At 30.1% G+C, this 22,218-nt stretch overlaps 5 protein-coding genes across 11 annotated transcripts; 1 reads left to right on the forward strand and 4 right to left on the reverse strand.

Moving 5' to 3' along the window:
- Nucleotides 1-2,061: 2,061 nt before the first annotated feature.
- LOC112770348 (3'-5' exonuclease) lies at nt 2,062-3,024 on the reverse strand. Its single transcript, XM_025814720.3, has one exon. It carries the CDS (start codon nt 2,910-2,912, stop codon nt 2,292-2,294), a length of 621 nt encoding a protein of 206 aa, XP_025670505.1. The 5' UTR covers nt 2,913-3,024; the 3' UTR covers nt 2,062-2,291.
- Nucleotides 3,025-3,930: 906 nt separating this feature from the next.
- LOC112790415 (aldehyde oxidase GLOX) lies at nt 3,931-6,386 on the reverse strand. Its single transcript, XM_025832807.3, has 3 exons — nt 5,369-6,386; nt 4,836-5,127; nt 3,931-4,484 (listed from the first exon to the last, which is right to left on the reverse strand). The coding sequence occupies exons 1-3, from the start codon at nt 6,384-6,386 to the stop codon at nt 4,058-4,060; spliced, it is 1,737 nt and encodes a 578-aa protein (XP_025688592.1). The 3' UTR covers nt 3,931-4,057.
- LOC112790414 (pentatricopeptide repeat-containing protein At3g53360, mitochondrial) lies at nt 5,744-11,341 on the reverse strand. 7 transcript variants are annotated; one of them, XR_011879844.1, is made up of 5 exons: nt 11,207-11,341; nt 9,766-9,839; nt 9,330-9,626; nt 7,064-9,228; nt 5,744-6,270 (listed from the first exon to the last, which is right to left on the reverse strand). XR_011879844.1 is itself a non-coding variant. In XM_072232892.1 (4 exons), exons 3-4 carry the CDS (start codon nt 9,330-9,332, stop codon nt 7,291-7,293), a joined length of 1,941 nt encoding a protein of 646 aa, XP_072088993.1. In that variant the 5' UTR covers nt 9,333-9,626; nt 9,766-9,839; nt 11,207-11,341; the 3' UTR covers nt 6,793-7,290. The 7 variants fall into 7 exon arrangements, 3 of the variants coding, with proteins under 3 accessions (XP_072088993.1, XP_072088992.1, XP_025688590.1); XR_003817730.2 differs by having other exon boundaries at nt 5,744-6,259; nt 7,064-9,626; XR_003817729.2 differs by having other exon boundaries at nt 7,064-9,626.
- Nucleotides 11,342-12,865: 1,524 nt separating this feature from the next.
- On the reverse strand, nt 12,866-17,909 carry LOC112790416 (E3 ubiquitin-protein ligase RGLG2). Its single transcript, XM_025832809.3, has 12 exons — nt 17,576-17,909; nt 16,593-16,859; nt 15,813-15,897; nt 15,583-15,723; nt 15,377-15,490; nt 15,197-15,294; nt 14,897-14,976; nt 14,721-14,826; nt 14,480-14,607; nt 14,065-14,254; nt 13,894-13,950; nt 12,866-13,112 (listed from the first exon to the last, which is right to left on the reverse strand). Exons 2-12 carry the CDS (start codon nt 16,845-16,847, stop codon nt 13,032-13,034), a joined length of 1,335 nt encoding a protein of 444 aa, XP_025688594.1. The 5' UTR covers nt 16,848-16,859; nt 17,576-17,909; the 3' UTR covers nt 12,866-13,031.
- A 3,378-nt stretch (nt 17,910-21,287) lies between these two features.
- Nucleotides 21,288-22,187, forward strand: LOC112776691 (probable ubiquitin-conjugating enzyme E2 24). The gene is made up of 2 exons (XM_025820917.1): nt 21,288-21,478; nt 21,575-22,187. Exons 1-2 carry the CDS (start codon nt 21,288-21,290, stop codon nt 22,185-22,187), a joined length of 804 nt encoding a protein of 267 aa, XP_025676702.1.
- The last annotated feature ends 31 nt before the right edge of the window (nt 22,188-22,218 follow it).

The following is a 22,218-nucleotide window of genomic DNA, read 5'->3' on the forward strand; positions in this document are numbered from 1 at the left end:
TAACCATTTGTCATGAAAAATTATATTGTATTTGAATTACTTTATTTCTCTTTGTCGCATCCTTGTTTTGTTAAATTTTTTTATTATTTTACATATATTTATAACACATCTAAAATAACAAGATAACAAATAAAATATTTTTAGTATATATTTAAAATTATTTAAGTTTATACTTATATTTTTTTAATATAAATTATTTTTTAACAAGATAACGCACAATATTTTTTATACAAATCTAAAATTCGTTTATACTCGTGTTTGTATTTTTTTAACATAAATAATTTTTAACACATCTAAAATTACAAAATTACTCACTAAATAATTTTTTAACGCATCTGAAACTCATTCAAAAATAATTACGTTCATTTCTCTTGTTAAATAATTCTATACAATTTAGAATCGAAAAAGATTGATTTTGATAGTATTATTTTAATTTTAATTTAATTAGAGTTTAATTTTGGGTTATTATTTTTATTTTATTAAATTTAAATTTAAATTTAAATATTTAATTTTAAGAAGATATAATTTTAAATTTTAAATATATAAAAAATGTGAGACACAATATCTAAAAATAATTATGATAATTATTTTATTAAAATTTTATAAATAATAACTAATTAAAAGATCAATTATAATAAATACCTAATTATACCGATATAAAAATTTAGTCATCAATCAATTACTATATATTAGTATTTGGTATCTCAAAATTTTTTATTATACTACTAAAAAAAGGTTTGACTATTTTAATAGTCAATAATTATTAAACTAAAAATATGTATAAAGTAATACGTATAAATATAAAAATACATGATTGATAATTTTTTGTGTGTAGTATATAGTGATCAAAACAGTTAATAATAATATAAATTAATAAAGATTTTGTTTGTAAAATTAAAAAAAACTACTTTCCCATTTTCATATATCATACTAAAAAACTCCCACCTACACATACATAAAAAAATCATGAAAGCTCCAAATAATATGAATTTTTTACACAAATTTAGCTAAATCTTTTTTAAAAGTATTCTTCCATATTCTTGAATTCTAACAAAATCACCCCAATATGATATTTTTTTTTCTTATTTCTCATCCATATCTGTCTTTATTATCCGATCAAATCTATGTCATTTCTATCCATTCACATGTATACAAGAGCCTATATATTTTATATTTTTTTTACAGTTAGCATCAATAGAATTACACACGTAAAAGTAAGCGTGAAACCAGCTTATATGCATCTTTTGGTTCTATTGAAACTAGCTTTCCACGCGGTGCCATGTCAACATGACTCAACTTAAAATTAATTGAAAAGATAAATAATCTTTGGAGGATAAATATTTAATTATTTTAGATTTAATTATTCTATTTTTTTATAATTTATCAAATTTTTAGTTAAATTTTTATTATTTTATATATATTAAATTTTATAATTAAATTTTTACTGTTATTTCAGCATTTTTGTCACAATAAAAACTTCATTACAAAATTTGATATGGTATAAAAACTCTATTAAAAAATATATAAAAATCTACTTAAAAACTCAGTAAAACTATAAGATCGACAAAATAATTAAACTATTATTTTATTAATTTTTATAATTTTACTAAATTTTTAATTAAATCTTTATAATTATTTTTTAATTAAATTTTTATAACTTTTAATTTTGTAATTAAATTTTTTTTATGTCAAAAATGTTAAAATTAATAAAATAATTTTTTAAAATATATACGATCAAAAATTCAATTATTATGTTTTTAATTATAAATACTTTTAATTTACGAAAAAATATTCAATTAATTGTACACTAAAAATAACCTAATTATAAAATTAAAAATAATATAAAATTTAATTATATATATAAAAATTTAATTATAAATTTAATAAAATTATAGAAACTAACAAAATAATTAAACCAAAAATAAATTTAACCATTCACCTTAAATAATAAAGAGAGTCCCTTATTCCCACTGAAAACATTTGAAAAATTCCGAAAGAATATAAAGTTATATTAATCATTAGTTTTAAAAAACTAAGAAAAATTTACAATAATAGAGCTAATTCAATAAACAAAAACAATTATAAGATCAAATAGTTAAAAAGAATAGCAAAGAAAACATATTCTTAATAAACCTATCATTCTTGCCAACGAACTATAATTCAAATGACATAGTCTACACATCTTTATCTAAAAATTTCGGATTCAAATCTCACTCCTAATTTTGGGGAGAAAAAAAAAATAAACCTATAATCCTTACAAAAAAACAAATTACATACATAAGAAACATCATTTAGATAGGTTTAGGGTAAACCTCTTCCTTTTGAAGAAGGAGATAGTGGCCAATTTTGTAAGAAGCATAGGCATCAATGCATGCATATTCAATTTGATCTTTGGTCAACTCCTTTGACTTCCATTCACTCGTGCAAATATCCTTTGACTTCTTCATATCAAGCCCCACAAGTTCTTTAGCCAAAAATTTCAACCCTCTAGATGAATAATTTTGATCACATTTTTCTCCTGCAAAAGTAGCCAAATCTATGCCATTTTTACACTCCAACCCATAATCACTCTTGAGTCTCTTGATATCATTCTCAATTCCAACCCCAACAAATTTGAAGTTAGGATCTATAAGAAAGCTCCTAAGACATTGAGGAACAATATTATTGAAGAAAAATTGAAAGATTAAACACTTATCCTCAACACATAATTGCAAAATTGCCACCTTTGTCTTGTTTTTATCTTTGGTCCACTCGGTATCCAATCCAATAATCATGTCTTCTTTTGATGAAATTTCTTGAATCCACTCCTCAACTATGCTGGCTTTGTGAGTGATGATTGTTTCAATGCTTAATCCATCAAAAAACACCACATATTTTGAACTTGAATTGTCTTCCATCAAAACCATCTTCATAGAGGCAAGTTAATTTGATGATTAAGAAAGAGAGAAAAAATATAAATTGATCATTAAGAAATAACAATTTAATATAGGGAAAAAAATTGTGCCTTTTGGCATCATTGTAAAATTATGGAATTTATGAAATCAAATATGTTGGAAGATTTGATTTGTATATATACAATCTAATATTTCGAAAGCTTACCTTTAGAATAATTATTAGGATTTAATTTTATTCTGTTTTATCTTTATCATTAGATTTAGATACTATTTTAGATTGATCTTCTATTATTTTATTTTAGTTTGTTACATATTTGAATTTGTATTTAAATTTTAAGAAACCAAAACTTTTAAAAGAGCTACTGTAATCTTGATTATTAAAAATTAACAAAAATCAAATCAATTTCTAATTATATAAATCTTCATAGATTTAGCTAAATAATGCTCTAAAGATATTATACAACAAAATATTGCATTGACCAATAAGATAAGGCATGGTTAAAGCAATAAAATTTGGAATTTTGGATTCCATAATGAACCATAAATTCTTGATGGTTTGATCACTTTCTATTAAAAGAAATGTTATTTCCTTTTATTATAAGTTCGACACCTTTATATTAAGCTAATTTTTGGGATAAGTTAGCCTTATATTTAATTTCTAAAAATAAAGAAAAATAAGTTATATTTAATTTATCTCTCTAAAATATAAAATTTAGTTATTATTTTGGAATATACTAAAAAGCTTGTTGGAATTTAAACGAATTTGTCTCTCAATCAATTAACTGAATAGATCACACGTTTAAACTTTAATTCAAATCCTAATGTCTTACTATTATCAATGATCATCGATATGTATTTACAAATTGCATGCAATCATGAAAATTATTTATTATTATTAAATGAACGTTTGAAATTTTGACTTGCGCCAATTAAATTTCATATCACATCTCATAACAGAGGAGTCAATTTGATCTAACCCAAAAATAAAAAGTTGTAATAACATTGTTCATAATTAAATTGTTAACGCTCAAATAAATGGTTGGAAACAATTTTATTATCTATCATCTATAACATAATAATAATAAGCAGTATCATTAGACATTTTGTATATGAGAAAACTCCTAAGTAATTAGTACTCCTAAATTGTATATTAAATGAATCAACTAACCATTATGTGTGAACCTAATCCATTGAGAAATGCTTGGAATTCCAGCATTAACAACAGTGAGCAAGTAGTAACCAGAAGGTGCAACAAAAGATGATGGTGGTGCTTCCAAAATTGCATTCACTGAACCATTTTTGCTCACATCCATTCTCTTGCACCTAAGCTTAAGCATCCTTTGATTCATGCCAAATGCATGTGTAGTAAATGGTGGTGCATATGCACTGAACGTTACAGTATTATTACTAATTTGCCCCTTCTTAACCACCATAAACTTCACTCTAAACTCTTTACCGTACCCAATTTGATTACCATATTCTATGGTTAAGTTCATAGGCCTCTTGTTCTGGTACCTCTTGTCCATGTAGTGTGGAACAAATGCTTGGAGTCTCAATTCTGTTGGGTATGCCACATTGCGAAATATGTACCTGTTATGAATAATAATCAACTGAATAATTATAGGAATTATACTCTAGCGTCGTTAATAGTTTGGTGTATAAACATCCCGCGTTAACGCAGAATCTGGGGAGGAGCTGCACCCAAAGGGTGCAATGTAGGCAGTCTAAACTTAATAATTATATCGGTGGCTTATTCCACGTCTGAACCCGTGACCTTCAGGTCACACGGAGACAACTCAATCGTTGCTCCAAGGCTTCCCTTCACCATTCTTTAATAATAATAGTGAAAATGATAATAAAAGACACATTTTTGTATTAAAATTTTCGCTTCTTCATGGTTGAGATTTCATTGTAAGTTTTATAAATTTTAAAAAGTAATACCTTGGATGAGGGTTGCCACCACCAACCAAGACCCTTCCATCAGGAAGAAGGGTTGCTGATGAATGGTGCATTCTGGCAATGCTTGTGGACTTAAGCACCTTGAACCTCTTCCCAAATATCTTTTTGGGGTTATACAGGTATGGTTCAAGAGAAGCATTTCTTGCATTGTCAAACCCTGCACAACCATGTTTTGCTCCATTGATGATCAAAATTTGGCCAGTTGGGAGAATCAGCATGTCATGGAGGAGGCGCGGTTGCGGCATGTACTCCATGTTCCATTTGTGATGGTTACCTGCAGTGACAGATCCAGAAAATTTCCAAACACAAGTTTTTAAGTAATTTTTATCTTGACTCAAGTCAAATTAATAGAATCATGGGGAAATAGATATATGCTACTACTCATACAATCCACTAAAAGATAATTCTGAAAATTTCTAAATTAACAAATTAAATGATAAACCATAAAAATGTCACACACCACATCTTAACCCATATCAGACCAAATTATTTACACTTGAAATTCTAACTCTTACCTGTAATTACCATTCTCCCACATGATCTTAAGCCTTCTAGGAACATGCCCTTGTTAGCAGCCCTGAATGCCCCAGTAGTAGAACCACCACATACCATAACTTCCACCTTTTGGAACTTGTCCTTATGATGTAAAGGTAGCATCACAGATGAGCCTGAACTTGGATAGTTTCTTGATCCATGTCCGGGGATCCGAGGGAATGTCTTGATCACCCGGTTCCTTCTCGCATTGAGCAGGATTGAATCACGGTTTGCGAAAATGAACAAGTTCCCATCAGATGATAAATGAAGAAAAGGATAGAGATTGTTCCCTCCTGAATTTTTGTCATTGGTTTGGTGCAAGAATGGAAGAGCAAAAGATTTTTCTTCATGATTAATTTTTGGTACATATTCATATGTGAATACGTTTCTTCCACCAACAACAACAACTCTGTCATGTTCTGCGAGTATTTGACTAGAAGCATACCGCCGTTCATCAAAAAGGGTCTTCTTTGATTGAATCCAACCACATGTAAGATTCTTTCCACCACCACCACCACAGGGTCTACAGAATCTTATGCTTTTAGCTCGATTGCCATATCCACCAGTTTGCAATAGTGTTCCATTGCTAAGAAATGAACCAGAGGAACACCATGTATCAGTGTCAAGCCTCAAAGGCCTAACTTTGTTAGCAGCAATGTCATACTCTACTGAGTGTGCATAGCATGTAGGATCCACAAGATCATTGTGACTTGTGGTGCACCGTGTTCCATTGTAGCGTTTTCTTAATTTGTAACCTGATTGGCCAGCTCCGGTTTGGTCAAACATTATAACCGTGTTCCGATTGGTCAAAGCCATGTGCATGCTGACCACACCAGAATTGTGAAATAGAAGTTGCCATTGCCCTTTGGTGCCTATAGAGGAACTAGATTTTACATTGGCACCATTAATCAACACAGCACAAAAGATGATCAAGATTAAGATTGTGATAATCATGGATTTGGTGCAAGAAATTATTATGACCATTGTTTCATACACCATGTGATGATGATGCCTAGAGGGTTATGGTAATTATAAGATTTAGCAATATAAGGGTAATGTTTCATGACATTGTTTTGGTTGGGGGCGAGTAACTAGAACTAGAAGTCATGCTCTTGTAAAGAAGAAATTAATTTGACAAAATCTTAACCTAATTATCATATAGTGTGTGATGATTGATTAGGATTTAATTTAATAAGAGTGGTGGTGTCTTGAAGGAAGTAAATAGCAGTTGAGTGTTTGGTGAGAATCCAATTGATTAACATAATCTTATACTCCCTCATTCATTAAATATGATACCTTATTTTTTGTTCCACAATGTCATTTTTTTTTTAAAATTTATCATTATATTGTCAATTATATCCTTATATACAAATGCATTCTTAACTTTTACTACAGTAAGAAATATTTACTCCATAAAGTAATAAGTAATATTGACCATTTAATATAAAGAAGAGAGATAGAAGAAAAAAGAGAATAATAAAAGAGATAATTTTTCCTATACAAAAGAAATAAGAATATCTCCAACAAAAATTTTAATAACTTACATTGATTAACATATAACTCATTGTCATATATTATATGCAACAATCTATTTAGCCCAAAGTGATATATGGCATTAAACAAGATATAACTTAGAGGCATACTGCATATCATCAATCCCAATAACTGATGCATACCTTGTTTAAGTGGAGCTTAACTCACCCTATCTGTCACATATCAGCAGCATAGTTTCAACAAACCAATATGGGATTGGTCAATATTGTAAGTCCCTTGGTCCCTTAATCTGTAGTCCCGGTTTGGGATAGGTTAGTTGGGTTCTTAGTATAAGGACTTGGATGCAGGTTGCTCAATCGGGAACCAAAAAAAGCATAGCTTTGATGAAACCTTCCAACTAACTTCCTCACTAAATGTCAATGTCTAACCATTTGCAACTATCATAACCATCATCCAACATCTGCAACCATAACTCTTCAAGCATTGTGTATATTTTTTCCCTTTGAGGATGTGATGTATCATCTGAGAAGAACACATGGATCTTATCCTTGACTTCTATCCAACTCTGACCAGGAACCTTTGCTACACCTGTTTGTTTCATCAAGCTCCTTAGTTTGGCAACATCTTCCCAGTTTCCGGCAGAAGCATGAATATTGCAAAGTAACACCATTGCAGCAGAGCTGGAAGGATCAAGCTTTAGTATATTTTCTGCAGCTCGCTTCGCAATGTCAACATTACCATGAGTTTTGCAAGCAGATAGGAGAGTTTTCCACGTAGTAATATCGGGGTCAAATCCTGTTTTCATGATAAAAGTCTCTGCTTCATTCAAGCATCCAGCTCGAGCAAGCAAATCAACCATGCATGAGAAGTGCTCTCTTCTTGGTGGAATACCTAGTTCGACTTGCATGGTTTTATATAGGTGCCATCCTTCCTCCACCAATCCAATGTGACTGCATGCGCTGAGAACCCCAAGATATGTGACCTCATTAGGGTGAATACCAAACTTTCTCATTCTTCTGAAGAGATTAAGTGCTTCATGTGCAAGCCCAAATTGTGCATAACCAACAATCAAACTACTCCACGAGATAACATTTTGGTTGAGAGTTGAATCAAAAACATTTTGAGCAGATTTCAGTGATCCACACTTTGCATACATGTCAATCAATCCATTGCAGACAGAAACATCTAGCACAAGTCCACTTTTAACACTAAGGCAATGGACTTGATTCCCGGCTTCTAATGAAGCTAATTCTGCGCAAGTTCCTAATAAGTTCATTATGGTGATATTGTCAGGTCTATTTGCAGAAGAAATCATTAGTTTAAACAATCTGAAAGACTCTCCTGCTTGTTTATGCTGCAAACAAGCTGAAAGAATTGCATTCCACGAGACTAAATTGGCATTCTCGCTTATATCTTCAAAAACATTAAATGCATCTTGTAGATTTGAACACTTCGTGTACATGGTTAGCAAAGAGTTGCAAACAGGTGCATGCTTATCGAATCCTAGTTTGATAACGTAGGAATGAATTTGCTTGCCTTGGTTGAGTGCCATCGAGCTCCCACAAGCAGAAAGTAAGGAGAGGCATGTAATGCTATCTGGGACCAATCCCGAATCCATCATCTGACAGAAAAAATATATGGATTCATTAGCATCACCACTGTCAGCAAATGCTGCAATAATTGCATTCCATGACACTAAATCAGGGCTTTCAATATGATAAAATGCAAGTTTTGCTGAAGGTAAGAATCCAAATTTTGCATACATATCTGAGAGCGAACATCCAGCAAAAGTATTCCTCCCTAAACCAAATTTAGTACATACTCCATGTATTTGCCTTCCGAATTCTGGCTCTAGCAGGCTGCTGCAAGCACTGAAAACACTACCAAATATAAATTCATTTGGCTGATAGGAACCCTGCCTGAGCATGTCTCTGAAAAGATATAAAGCATCTATCTCATTACCAAATTGGGTAAACCCTGTAATCATGGAACCCCAAGAAATCAAATCCTTTGTAGAGATTGTAGTAAACACATCTGAGGCGTGATTAATTTGTCCAAATTTTGTATACATTGCAATAAGAGCATTTTGTGCAATCAGATGATAACCAAATCCTAATTTGATTACATGGCCATGCAGCTGCCAACCTAAAGTTATATCACCTGCAATAGAGCAAGCCTTGAGTATGCTTCCAAAGGTTAACTGGTCTGGTAAATGTCCCGATCGCAGCATTTGCAAATACATGATGATGGCATCATTCTCTTGACTGTTTTGAGAGTATCCAGAGATCATTAATGTCCATGAGACCACATTTCTCAGCTGCATTGCTTCAAAAACTTTTCTAGCATCCTTCAAAGAACCACATTTTCCATACATATTAAGAATATGATTATGCAGAACAATGTCTGGTCGATGGTTGGAATTTAAAATGTGATCATGAACTTTCCTACCATATTCAAGAGATCTAGAGTTAGTACAAGCCAGTATTAAATTCGTATATGTGCTTGGTTCCAGCTGGATACTTGAGTTCTTTATATAGAAATCGAATGCATGGAGTGCTTCTTCGTAATGGTGCTGCTTGCACATCAAATCGATGTAACTGCTGCTTGATATTGGTTGTATAATAGGTTTTACGCATTTAGATAAATATCGAACTTGTCCTTGTGTAATCATTGACATGGAATAATCAAAAAGCAAGAGTACTAAAACTCTTGGCTAGAGCTTCCATCTTGACCTGCCTCCTCTATCTAGATGAATTCAACAGGAAGAAGCCATTAGGTTTTGATGTTTCATTGCTCACAACGATAGCAAAAAGATTAAGAAATAAAAAGGTGCCTACAAATCCAGTAACAAAAAGTTGAGCAATGCTGAAATGAAAAATGTTACCTATGATGCCAATGAGACTGACAAAATGAGATGCAATCGAATCCAACATTGAAAACCAAGTGAACAGCTTCTTTCTGCGAGAACCATACACAAGAATCAAATTTTTGCGCTCAATGGCAATGTTAAATGAAACTGGCCAGTTTAGAATTAACCAGCGACTATATATATCCTAAAATTTGGGCAGTTAACAAAATTATAGTATTTCCTTCTCAAATGGAAATGCATGAAGATGTATATTAGCACTCTGCTAATTGAAACGAAAACATCTTTCATCTTTGTAGCAGCTCTTAGTGGAAAGATATCTAATTATCGAGTAAATGCTCAAGTAGTCCCTAAAATCTCACACTTGAATCAAGTTGTTCCCCGAAAAATATATTGCATCAAATTGATGCCCAAAATTTTCACCATGAATCACGTTAGTCCCTAAGAGCACTCCAACATGGATGGTTATGTGCTCACGTGGGACTCCAATGGCTAGCTGACGCGGAGGATGACATCAAATGATTTTGTTTGACTCAAATTGGTCCCCAACCTAAATCATGAAATATAACCTCACTCCCAAAAATTAATCTCATTCTTGACCTCTTCTCCCTTCTTCTCCTCTCCAGTGTCAAATGAAAGTATCTCTACCGCAACTAACATAAAACTCAGCATTGAAATCAGAACTTTGTACTCAAATCATTCTAACTCATCAAGATTTAGACACCCACAAATTATAAGCTATATCATTCACAAATTATGTACTTTAACATTCGCACCACAAGAATAAAAACGAACTAGTAGCAAACCCATACTAACACTAAGAAGGCAAAAGAGTTATTGAAATATCAAACTAGAAGTAATTAAAAAGTTCCAATTTCTGTCAAGCAAAGTAACAAACACGTAGAGTGCTATATTACTAGATATTTGTGAACGAATTTCACGCTGCCATTGTTACTTCCTATGTCATCATTCCTGCAATTTTATGACTGGAAAATGAAGATTATTGACAAGCAAACCAAAGAAGGAGGCACTGACCCGTGGTGCTGAAGCAGGGAGCTAAGTTCAGCATTTACTCTCTAATTATCTAAGTTTCAAAAGCTTGAAGCTTTGCTTACTGCTATAAGTGTGGGTTTAATCTCTCAGCTTCATAGTTCACACTATCAAGGGTGTTATAAGTAGAGTTTGCAAGTAAAAGCTAAACCTATAAGCAAAACGTAAAAGCTCAAACTTTACATCTTAATGAGTAAAATCCCAACTCATTATACAAAAATCCAACTAAAACTTAAGTGCTGAATTAACAAATTTCACAACTTCTCGCAAAGTCAGAAGTAATACCAGTAATTAGTAACCCCTAAACCCTAACACAAAATATTCATTATAGTGAAATTGAAGATGCCAAATGAAATTGAAAATGCACCGAAAAAAACAAACTTGTTAGTAAAGGAGTAAAAGTATGCACCTTGAGGAAGCAATGAGGGAAAAGAGAGGGTTGACCACCGCCAGAGGCGGTTCCGATCAAGTTTCTGGTCAACGGAGATACGATTAGTTAAATAGACCAAACTAGAATACCGATATATTGAATTATTGATTAATTAGGTAAAATAAATAATATGAAAAATAAAAATTGATAAATTGTTTAGGCATGAAATTACATAGTGATACATTAGGAAAAATATTTACTTTTTATAGTTATAGTGTAATTAATAATTAGAAAATTGTAATTTGATGATTATATAAATTATTTTATGCTATTTAGGGTATTAAAATAAACTTATAAAAAACTTATTTTAATTTTAGATTAATGTTTATTAAATATTGAGAATTTAAAAAGATGTGATTGATATAATAAAAAATGAAGTCTATTTTTTTTTTTACCAAAATCTAAATCCAAAAATATAATTTTACCATCTTAACTTATTTTATATTTTATTTTTATTACACATATTTAATTAATAACAAAATAAATTAATAAGCATATTAATACCTATCAATTCACCAACATTAATAATAATATGGTAGTTTTAGGGAATAGGAACAGAAACAATGACTTTTAGAATTTTGGAAATATTGACTTTTTGTGAAAAGCTAAGCTATTCACATATTTGATCATGGTGGGCAAAGCAAAATTACCCTCTAAGCCATTTTATACGTTATATCATATCATATTATGAGTTTAATTTTAATACATTAATAATATAAAATATTTTATATAATTATACAATTATATTTGTTTTTTTATATGTCTATTTGCACAGTTAATAAAAATAATAATTATTTTTAATAATTAACGTTATATAATTAGATACACATGTAAAATTAGAATTTTTTTAATATTATATTATTAGGAATGAAATCTTTTATGATAAACCAAATTGTGTGTTAAACACTACTATGACCATATACAAAACGTTATTAACAAAACTTCAATGACATTTTGTATTTTAATAATTAAAAATAATATTTTTTATTACAAAAAGTGACGTTTTGTTCTTTCATAATTAAAAATAATTATTACAATCACAACTCTGTAGAACACTAAAATGATAAAATATTTTTGTATTTCATATTAAAATTTTTCATATATAAAAATTTTAGCCGTAAAACTACTTTACACCCACAATACATTAAACATAATTTAGTCTATTAAGTTCATTAGGAGAGACATTTGCTTTTCTTAAAGTGAGTCAAGAAAAGTGATTTGTGGATAAGATAATAAGATGCTTTAAGCTCTCACTTGCATATTAGGCTTGTTCATCAATAAATATATAAAGCACTCCTAAATTAATGTACAAAATTACAAAACCAATCTTGTCCAACTCATCATGTTTCATGTCATATCCCATCACTAAATTAGTGTCACCATCATTCACTAGTGAAATTTAAGGATTTTTGGTATCCAAATAATTCACACAACTATGTTGTTCCACCGACAATGTTAGATGGTTTGGGAAAAAATATAACTAAAATTAAAATCACTTTTCTATTTAATATTATTTTTTTAAATTAAAAAATAAAAATACAATTAAATTAAAAAATTATTAAATAATTAAATCCCTACCTAATGAGGGGCAAGGAGCATTATGTTGATGAACCACCACATGTAAATGGAATATAAAAATAAGCCAAAAGCATAGATTTGTTGAACCAATAAATACCAAAATATTTACAAATAAGGACCTGAATAAGCAATATTTTGTTGCCCATCCTACTTACACACCTTCTCACCAAGAAAGTTGCACACAATTCTTTCTTTTTTTCTTAAAAAAAAATTGAGATATATAACATTAATAAAGTTTAATTCTTGTGTCAATAGTACTCCTGCATATGGGGCATAATTCAAGCTCTTGTCCACATTCACAGCATGTCTGCAATGCAAATTACCAAAAATAATTCAAAATAATAATAATAATAATAATAAAGAATTATAGCAGGCTCATTCAATCATGTATAACAAGCTCTAAAAATATTCACAACCAATTATTAATTAATTTCGGTTATAGCATTAGGAGGTTATACATAAAATAAGAAAAATGAGTGATTGTGCATGATCATGATAATTGTCTTAGAAAAGAAATACAAAGACACTGATTGAAGATAGAAAACACAATTGGGATAGAAGATTCAATTTTCTTGTCTTTGTATTTCTCTCTCAGACAAAACAACTATGCTCTGTGTATACAAAAAATTAATCATTTGTTGAAAATACATGTTAAAATACAAAAATACATATTGAAAGTGTGTAAAACAACATATGTAGTTATGTACAAATATATAGTGGCTGATTTTTAGTGCACACATAACAACTTTTGTATACCAAAAGTCCAAAACATGCAAAATGCATCTATCATGTTTAGACTAAGAAATTGTGACGGAAAAGTGGAAACCGTGAAGACAGAATACAACAACGAAGCTTTATCCCTCTAGGTGGAATCGGCTGTGAAGACAGAACATAAGACAAAAATTTACGTTTTTGGTCGCCATCAAACAAGTCCAAACACTCCCGGAAAAACCAAAGACGAAAACAAAGATGATATCTTTATTTTCTATCTCGAGACACTTATCAAACAGTCTAATGATACGCCACGAGCATGAAAGTTTTTCTCGTATCATGCATGCGAGAAAGCATTGAATCGAGTGGATTCTTACCTGATGCCCACAACCAAATGCCATGTTCTTGGGATCAGTAAGACAAATGGGACAAAGCTGCAAGGATCACATTATAATGAACGTTCAGAGTAATGGTAATTCACAAGGAAAGTTGAAAGTAAGGTACAAAAGCAAGAGAGAGTAAAAAAGTTTGTTCAACTGTCCAAGTACCTGATTATCAGATGCAGACGTGGCAGGAGAATGTGCGGGAAAAACATCATCGTGTCTTTGACTGTGAGATGGCGCAGTGGGGCGGAAACTGTTTTGTCGCGAAGCTTTCAGAGAGTTATAAGATGGCGTATTGGAACCATATAGTGGTGGTGGGAGAGCAATCCTGTCTATATCTTTCCCTCTGCGAGCACTGCTCAAGAAATAATACGATGTAAATGACTTCGTTATGCGAAGCTTGCAAAGACTACTACTCCCTCCGTTTCTAAATATACATCACTCTCACTTTTGGTAAATTGGAAATTCAATGTATTCGGATACAATTTACACCGGATACATTAGTTTTCCGTTATACAAAACAAATGAAAGTGACATTTATTTTGAAAATTAAGTGAAAAAAAAGGGTTAACTTCATTACCCCAATATGTTAAGTTCTAGTGTTGCCTTGTACTGAGAGGGTATTTCCATCAAAGCAGCAAGTGCAAACTCTGCTTCCTTGCGTGATCGATCCATGTTCTTTGACATTATTTCCGTAAAATTCACAAACTATGGAAGGAATAATTTTACAAAAAAGAAGGGGTGAAAATGAAGTTTCACATTAATAGAAATAAAAATGAATTGTGAACCACGAAACTGATAACTTCGGAGGCGATACATACCTGGAAATTATCAAATGCTCGGGCAGGGATGTTATCATCAAATTCTCTCATCATGTCCCACGGCCCGTCGCCAACTCCAACCAGAATGATCGATAAGGGATATTCGCTGTCAACAAGCACGTTTTAGAAATATGATAACCAAAACAACGAATAAAGCGAAACAGTTAGATAAGTACCTTGCTTTCACGATAGCTTCTACCGTTTTCTTTTCTTGTGCACTCAATTGACCACGCTCGGTATCAACACTTCTTGTTACCTGCAACAAGTAACAATCCTCAATATTTCGATATGAAAACTCTAATGTTATTTATCAGCAGCCACATTTAAGAAGTGAGACTGAGAACTAAAACCTTATGCATTAAGAGGGAATACGTAAAAAATGATTTAACAGAAAACCTTAGATTAAGGATTTCGGTCTATGCTATTCACGTAAATCATTTTTATTATTTTCAAATTCAATTTGAAAAAGATTGTACCTGTCCATCAGCTATGATCAATAAGACATGGTACTGGCCTCCACTTTGCTCAACAATGGAGATTGCCATCTCAATAATTGGGGCAAATGATGTCGGTCCTGTCACAAGTTGGAAGGCAAAAACGGCATAAAAAAGGGGCAAACTAAGAATGCTAAAAAAATGAAATGAAGCTTAATTGACCTGCAAGCCTTAATTGAGGGACTAATTCCCGATATCGTGACAACACTTCTTCAAATCCGTGACAAAATCTATCATCCGGGTAGAAACTAAAAACTTCTTGGTCATGTGTCGATGCTGCCAATATGTAAACGTGCACACACAATGTAACTCACAAGAACATTAACTATTGGATTTTAAAGAGATCATAACAGTGTTTCTCGAATTACCATCACCGAACCCAAAACAAGGAATCAGGTTATCCTCATCGAAGGAAGACAATGTTTTCCCAATGATAGATATAGCTTGTTCGTATGGATTTTGCTCGTGACCAATGTGATGCAAGCATCTCCTTTGAAATGATCTTCCACCTGGTCAAAACGACAAGCTATGCACGTTGAAGCAAAACAAGCAGGAGAAAATAGAAAATAGAAAAGAGAGAAGTCGACCGAATCAAAACCTGTCCACTCGTTGCTCTTTGTAAAATCAATACCAACAATGAGGTTGGAAGATTCTAGGCCAGCACCTGCCAGAGCATCGGTTACCTTCGAATATGAAAATTTGATTCAAAATGTCAGAAAAAGAAAACAAATTAATTTAGAATAACTAAGGCTAAAATCCAAAAACAACAACATCTTTACATCCTCCAACACAATGCCGAAACGAAACGAATAGCTATGTACAAAAAGATGGCCAATGTGCAACAAGATGTATGTACAAAACTTGCACCAAATAGATGAGAGATGATTTCTTGTACCAAATCCGGCGCCAACTTTATAATAACAATTTCAAGTAACAACTAAAAGCAACAGTCGCAAGACCGGAAAAAGGAGTTCCCCTCAAACTTCAGAAAATTCTAAGCAATTTGATAGCAATGGCAATAGTGTTCCGAAATAATTCATGACCTGAAGAGCTGAACACCTAAACAGATTCTTGTTTCTCAAACTTTGACATAAAAGTGCATGAGTTCCAACATGACCAATTTCAAAGTTACCAAACTCGAGAGTACACCTGTATTCGTGAAGTATACTTTAATTGGATTGTAAAATTAAACTTGTAAATAAAATTAACTCGAGAGTTTGATAACCTTGACCAGTTTCATTTTTCGGCACAACCCCAAAAAATCTTTCAAGAGATGCCAATTATCATGCAATTCGCAAACAAGAACCGAGTTATTCTGCAACGACAACCCTGAAAATCGTTCTAGAGATACCAGCAGAGACTAGGGAGATAAAATTACCTGCTCCAAGCTATGATAATTGTCATCTATCCTCGAATACTTCCTATCCAACCTCTTCTTCTGCTCCGCGGGACGGCCACTCCCGCTGCCACCATAGCTTTGAGATGTATTGCCATGATATTGATAACCCTGAGGCTCATGATACTGAGGGTTTTGTGCATAAGAAGGTGTTTGATATTGAGGGTACCATGAATTTGAATTCGACCTCGTGGTTGAACGCCTAGAACTACTTCTTTTAGAACTTGATCCACCCATAGATTCTTTATCCTGCAGATAAGTTCAGAAGCCCCATGAAATGAAATCATTAAAAATCAAATCTTTTTAACTCTAAAAGCTGTGTCTTATCAAGCTCATGAGATCAAAGACACATTTTTTTAGCTCTTAAGGAAAATCCAAGTAACTTTTTTTCCCACATTATTATAAAAATAATGAAAATCACAATTCAAATAAAGCAAAAGTCAAAACAACACCCCAATTTGCATTTTAATAATAAACTTGTTTTTCAATTTCCAAGCTAAATTCTTTATCTTGCAGAATATTCAGCAACACAATAAAAACAATCAAAGATCAAATCTTTAAGAACTGTACTGCACTTTTTCAAGCTCAATCTAAGTGAAATTAAAAAAATAACACTTTTTTTTCTCTCCCTACCTTAAAAAATTCATGAAAATCACAGTTCACATTATGCAAAAGTCAAGATACACCCCAATTTGCATTATAATAATAAACTTGATTTTCAATTTTTTTTTAAATCATGAAAACTACACAAAAGAATCCCATGATTTCTATTTCAATCCCTTTTCACATTAGTTCCAAAACTCTTACATACCAAACCCCCTTTTTTTTTCCTTTTTGTGAAAAAAAAAAGATACTTTTGGAAACTTTGACATCAGAAACAGAAAAGCTGACCAATAAAGCAAGCAAAAAATGAGGAAAAAATGAAAATGCATAAGGAAAATAAAATAAAGAAAGAAAGATTATACCTTGAAGAGGTGGGTAAGAGAGAATGAAATGAAAAAGCATAACACACTAACAAAGATCGAAGCTTTTGGTGTGTTTGAGTGTCTTCAGTGACACTGGATTTAGAGATAGAAGCAATGGATATGTTTATGCTTATGATATTGTTTTTATGTTACAAACAAAACAAAATGTTTGATTTTGATTGATTGGTAAGTGGTGGAGAGAGGTTGTTGCTTCCACGAAGTTTCTCTTAGCACTTCACTTTTCACTCACTCACTTTGTTAGGCAGAAAAAAAAAAAGAGATTAAAAAGGAAAACTGTTTATTGTTAAATCATCAATTTATGTTCTGAATAAATGAAAAAAAACAATCATAATCATATTAAAATGTTGCTTAATGCTTAGCAACCAGGTTTTGATTTGCGTTCTTATCAAGCGGTTTAGGGATTAGGCCCTTGGATTGGGATTAGGGGTGTTTGAGGTTTTATCTAATTATATTTTAGAAAAATATATCAGTATATTGGTGTTTAATAATTTTAACTCTTAATTATATATATTATATATTTTTTATAATTAAAATTAATTATTAAAAATTACTAAAACAACAGTATATTTGACATTTTGAAAAAAATATATATATATATACCAAAATTCTCTTGTATTTCTATTATATATAGTAAGTATTTTTTTTCTTTTTTTGGTGACTTATATATAGTAAGTATATAGTATAGATAAAGATGATAATATCTAAATTTAAATAGAAATTAATTTATGTTGGTCAAATAATAAATTTATTCGTCTATTTAAATAAATATTATAAATTTAAATTATATTTTATGTATATAATAATTCATTGAATTCACAGTAAATTAGTCTTTAATTTATTAAATTAGTAAATATTTGGAGAAAAAAATAAATTTAAATAGTTAAATTTGATTTTCAAGCAAATGATGATATGCCTTGTTCATGTGTTTTGATTTGGTTGAGTTGACCAAGTTTAACTACATAAATTGTAAACTCGTTTTATCTTTTTATAATAAGTTTGATTAAAAATTATTAATCATGTGTTTTCTTGTATTATTCATCAAAATATGGAATTTTTTTTTCCTTTCGCTCTCTTTGTTCCTATTAGTGTTGCTGCTGTCGTATTCATTATTTTTTTTAAATTGAAAATATATAGGAATTAGTTTCTAATGAGTCGCGCAACTTTTTTTTTTTCGTCTAACACATTAATTAATTTTTTTCAAATTTTAAATTTGAAATTTAAATATTTTATTATAATAATTGTAACTATTTTTTATAATAAAATTATTTTTTAGCTTTTTAGATTTAGAATTTAAATTTAAAATTTATAATAGAATATTTAAATTTAAAATTTAAATTAAAAAAATTACTTAATGTGTTGGACGAAAAAAATTTGCGCTCTCTCTATCTTTCGTTATATTTAAATTTAGTTTGGTAAAGTTTTTTAAAGAAGTGTTTATACTTTTTAAAATTTTAAATTTTTTATTTTGTGTTTGATAAATCAAAAAATTATATATTTATACTTAAATTTTTAAAAGATCAGAATATTTTTTAAAATTCGAACACTTGAGAAGTTATTTGACTTATAACTTAATAATAATGATAATGATTACTATGATAACAACAATAATGGTAGGTACGTGTTAGATAAACTATTATAAAATTGTGTTTTGAGATGATTAATTCTTTTGTTTTTTCACAAATTACTAAGATAAAACAAGGACTGAATTATGTTGATAATTGTATCAAATAGAGTTTTAATTTGAATATGGAATCAAAGGAAGTGTTGAACTCACGTATGGGGAGAAGGGTGCTTTACCTCGTTGTGGGATCAGAGGAAGCAGAATTCGAACCGTGCGAGTTGTGTCTCTCAGAATATAAAAAAAAATTACCCAGAATAAACAAAACGGAGGGTCTGAATTTCATGTTTCACATTTCAAATTCCATCAGCTGCAAATCGGACCATACAATTTGTGAAGCAAAATTTGATGACCAAATAACTCGCATGGTCCGAGTTATGTACTCTGGGTTTTTTCAATTTTTTAACACAAATCAGACCCTCCGATCTGTGTACTCTGAATTTTTTTCAACTTTTTCAACACAAATCGGAGGGTTCGATTTGTGTACTCCCACAATTTAAAAAAATACTAAAAATTACCATGTTCAAATATATCACTTATTTTACTTCCATATCAAATACATGTAGATAGATATAAATAAAAAAAATATTATTTAATTCAATTTCTCTTCTTTCTGCTATATTTTCTAAACAAACAACATTTTTATTATTCGGAATAAAAAACCCTTCTAAAGTTTATAATTATCTTTTATTTTTTAAGAAAATAAATTATTTTAACAACAATAATAATAATATTAGAAAATCAGTTAAGGAACTATAATTTAAATGACATAATTTTTTTATATTTACTTAAAAAATTATTAATTTTTTAGTAAAAAATGTATAATAAATGTTATGATATCGGTTAGATTGTGTCTAACTTATTAAAAAAATAATATTTAATAAATTTTATTTTTATTTTAAATATTTTATTTTTATTTTTTAAATTTTCATTTTTTTTAATTTGTTTATGTAATGATTGATCATTTATTATAGATGGGTGTGGTTGGATTGGGATACCACGGGCGTTGTTTGTTTCACTTTTTGGTTTGTCACATATCAAATATGATTGATATGAGTGTATGTATGATAATGATATGATACAATAATACGCCAATACGGTTCTTCTGTTTTTTAATGAATCAAAAATTGAGAATAGTTTTTTAAAAAAAAATTAAAATTTGAAAATAGCTTCTCCTATAAGGACGCTAGCTGTCACAAATTCACAATACAATAATTAAGAACTGATATTCAATTTCAAACCTACTAGTAGTAGTTATTGAGCACTTCATTTTAACTTCACTCTAAGATAAGGTTAGATATCTATTTTCTTTCTATTTTGGGTTTGAAACAAAAAAAAAAGAAAAACTTAAATTTGTTTTCAAATTATTAAAGTATATATTTACTTTCTTTTTATTTTGATTTTAGAAAAAAATTAAATTTGTTTTTAAATTATTAAAATATTTCGCACATGCCAAGTATAAACGCAAAGAGAAGGCCTGAAGGACCAGCATTTTTATCAAAATTTGGCCAGCACTTAGTTAGCAAAAGAAAAATGAATAATTTTCGATAAAATTTTACACTATTAAAAATATTATTAATGACTAATTGATAGTTACAAATCACAAAATTACTGTCCTAACACTCCTCTAAATGCAAATTGACGACACAAGAAAAATATTCATGAATATTTAAATGTGTAGCGTGGTATCCATTTAGTTTTAAAGCAAATATAGTATCCAAATAGATTTAGATTAGAATATAATAATCTGTTAAGATTTAAATTTAAACAACAATGTTATCTTTTCATTAATTATTTAAATTTAAACACTTTCTCTCGATAATATATATATATATATATATATATATATATATATATATATATATATATATATATATATAATCTTACTCGTATTTAGATTCAAGTTAGCCTTAAAAAGAATTTGAAAATATTGACTATCTTTTTCTTAAAGCAGTTCCTTTTTTTTTTTTTGGTTGTTGTTTGATTTTCTTTTCAATCACCAAAAAAATATTCAAATTCAGGTTTCAACTAGTATTTTATTCCAACGTTTGAAGCAAACAATTTTTATCAATCATGGACGAAGAAAGCAAATTACCATTAGAGAAGCCAAAGGAAGAACAAACATTGCTAGTTGCACAAATTTATGGAGAGATTGAAGAATTACAAGATGAACTTGAGATGAATTTTTGGAAGATAAAGAATTTTGACAAGGTACAATCTTCTCCAATTGATCATCGATTCTCTAGTCACGACAACTTCGTTAAGTATCACATTAGTGAAAAAAATTCTGTAAATTTCATAATTAGGAGAGAATGGGAAGTATTAGATTTAAATCTAATAAACTCTTCAATTTATGTTAGGGTTTATGAGTCAAGACCTTATCTTATGAGAGCTATAATAAAAGGTCCTCCTAATACCATTTATTATAACGCATTATTTTGCTTCGACATATGTTTTACTTGTGATTACCCTAATCAACCTCCTAAACTTTTCTACCATTCTTATGACTATGATTTGAGTCCAAATTTGAAAAAGAGTGGAAAAGTCAACCTACCACACTCTAAGAGAAAATGTTCTTCTTCAAATCCATTTAGAATATTAGATATACTTGCCACTATTCAAGGATTTCTCAACGATGAGTTTTCAAGCAATAAAAAAAATGTTCTAATTATTAGAACATGGGAGGCCATGCTTGTGATGCTAGAGTCACCATTGGAGGGTTTTGAAATTTTGGTTAAGGGACATTTTAGAACTCAAGCCCATGCAATTCTTAGAAACTTTAAGAATTATATGGATTCTAAGGATGAAACTATGAAGAATCTATTCTGGAAGCTCATCAAGGCGTTTGAAGCTAATGGAAGTTATTGTAAGCATCATTATAATCAAGTTCTTAATCATGATTATGAGGAAGCAAAGTGCAACAACATCACGAAGAAGAATGGATTCTCCAAATTGCCATTGTGTATTATGTAAATAATAGAGATTTTGTTGCTTTATGTTATTG

This window comes from Arachis hypogaea, chromosome 3, assembly GCF_003086295.3.
Source record: "Arachis hypogaea cultivar Tifrunner chromosome 3, arahy.Tifrunner.gnm2.J5K5, whole genome shotgun sequence".
NCBI classification, from domain to species: domain Eukaryota; kingdom Viridiplantae; phylum Streptophyta; class Magnoliopsida; order Fabales; family Fabaceae; genus Arachis; species Arachis hypogaea.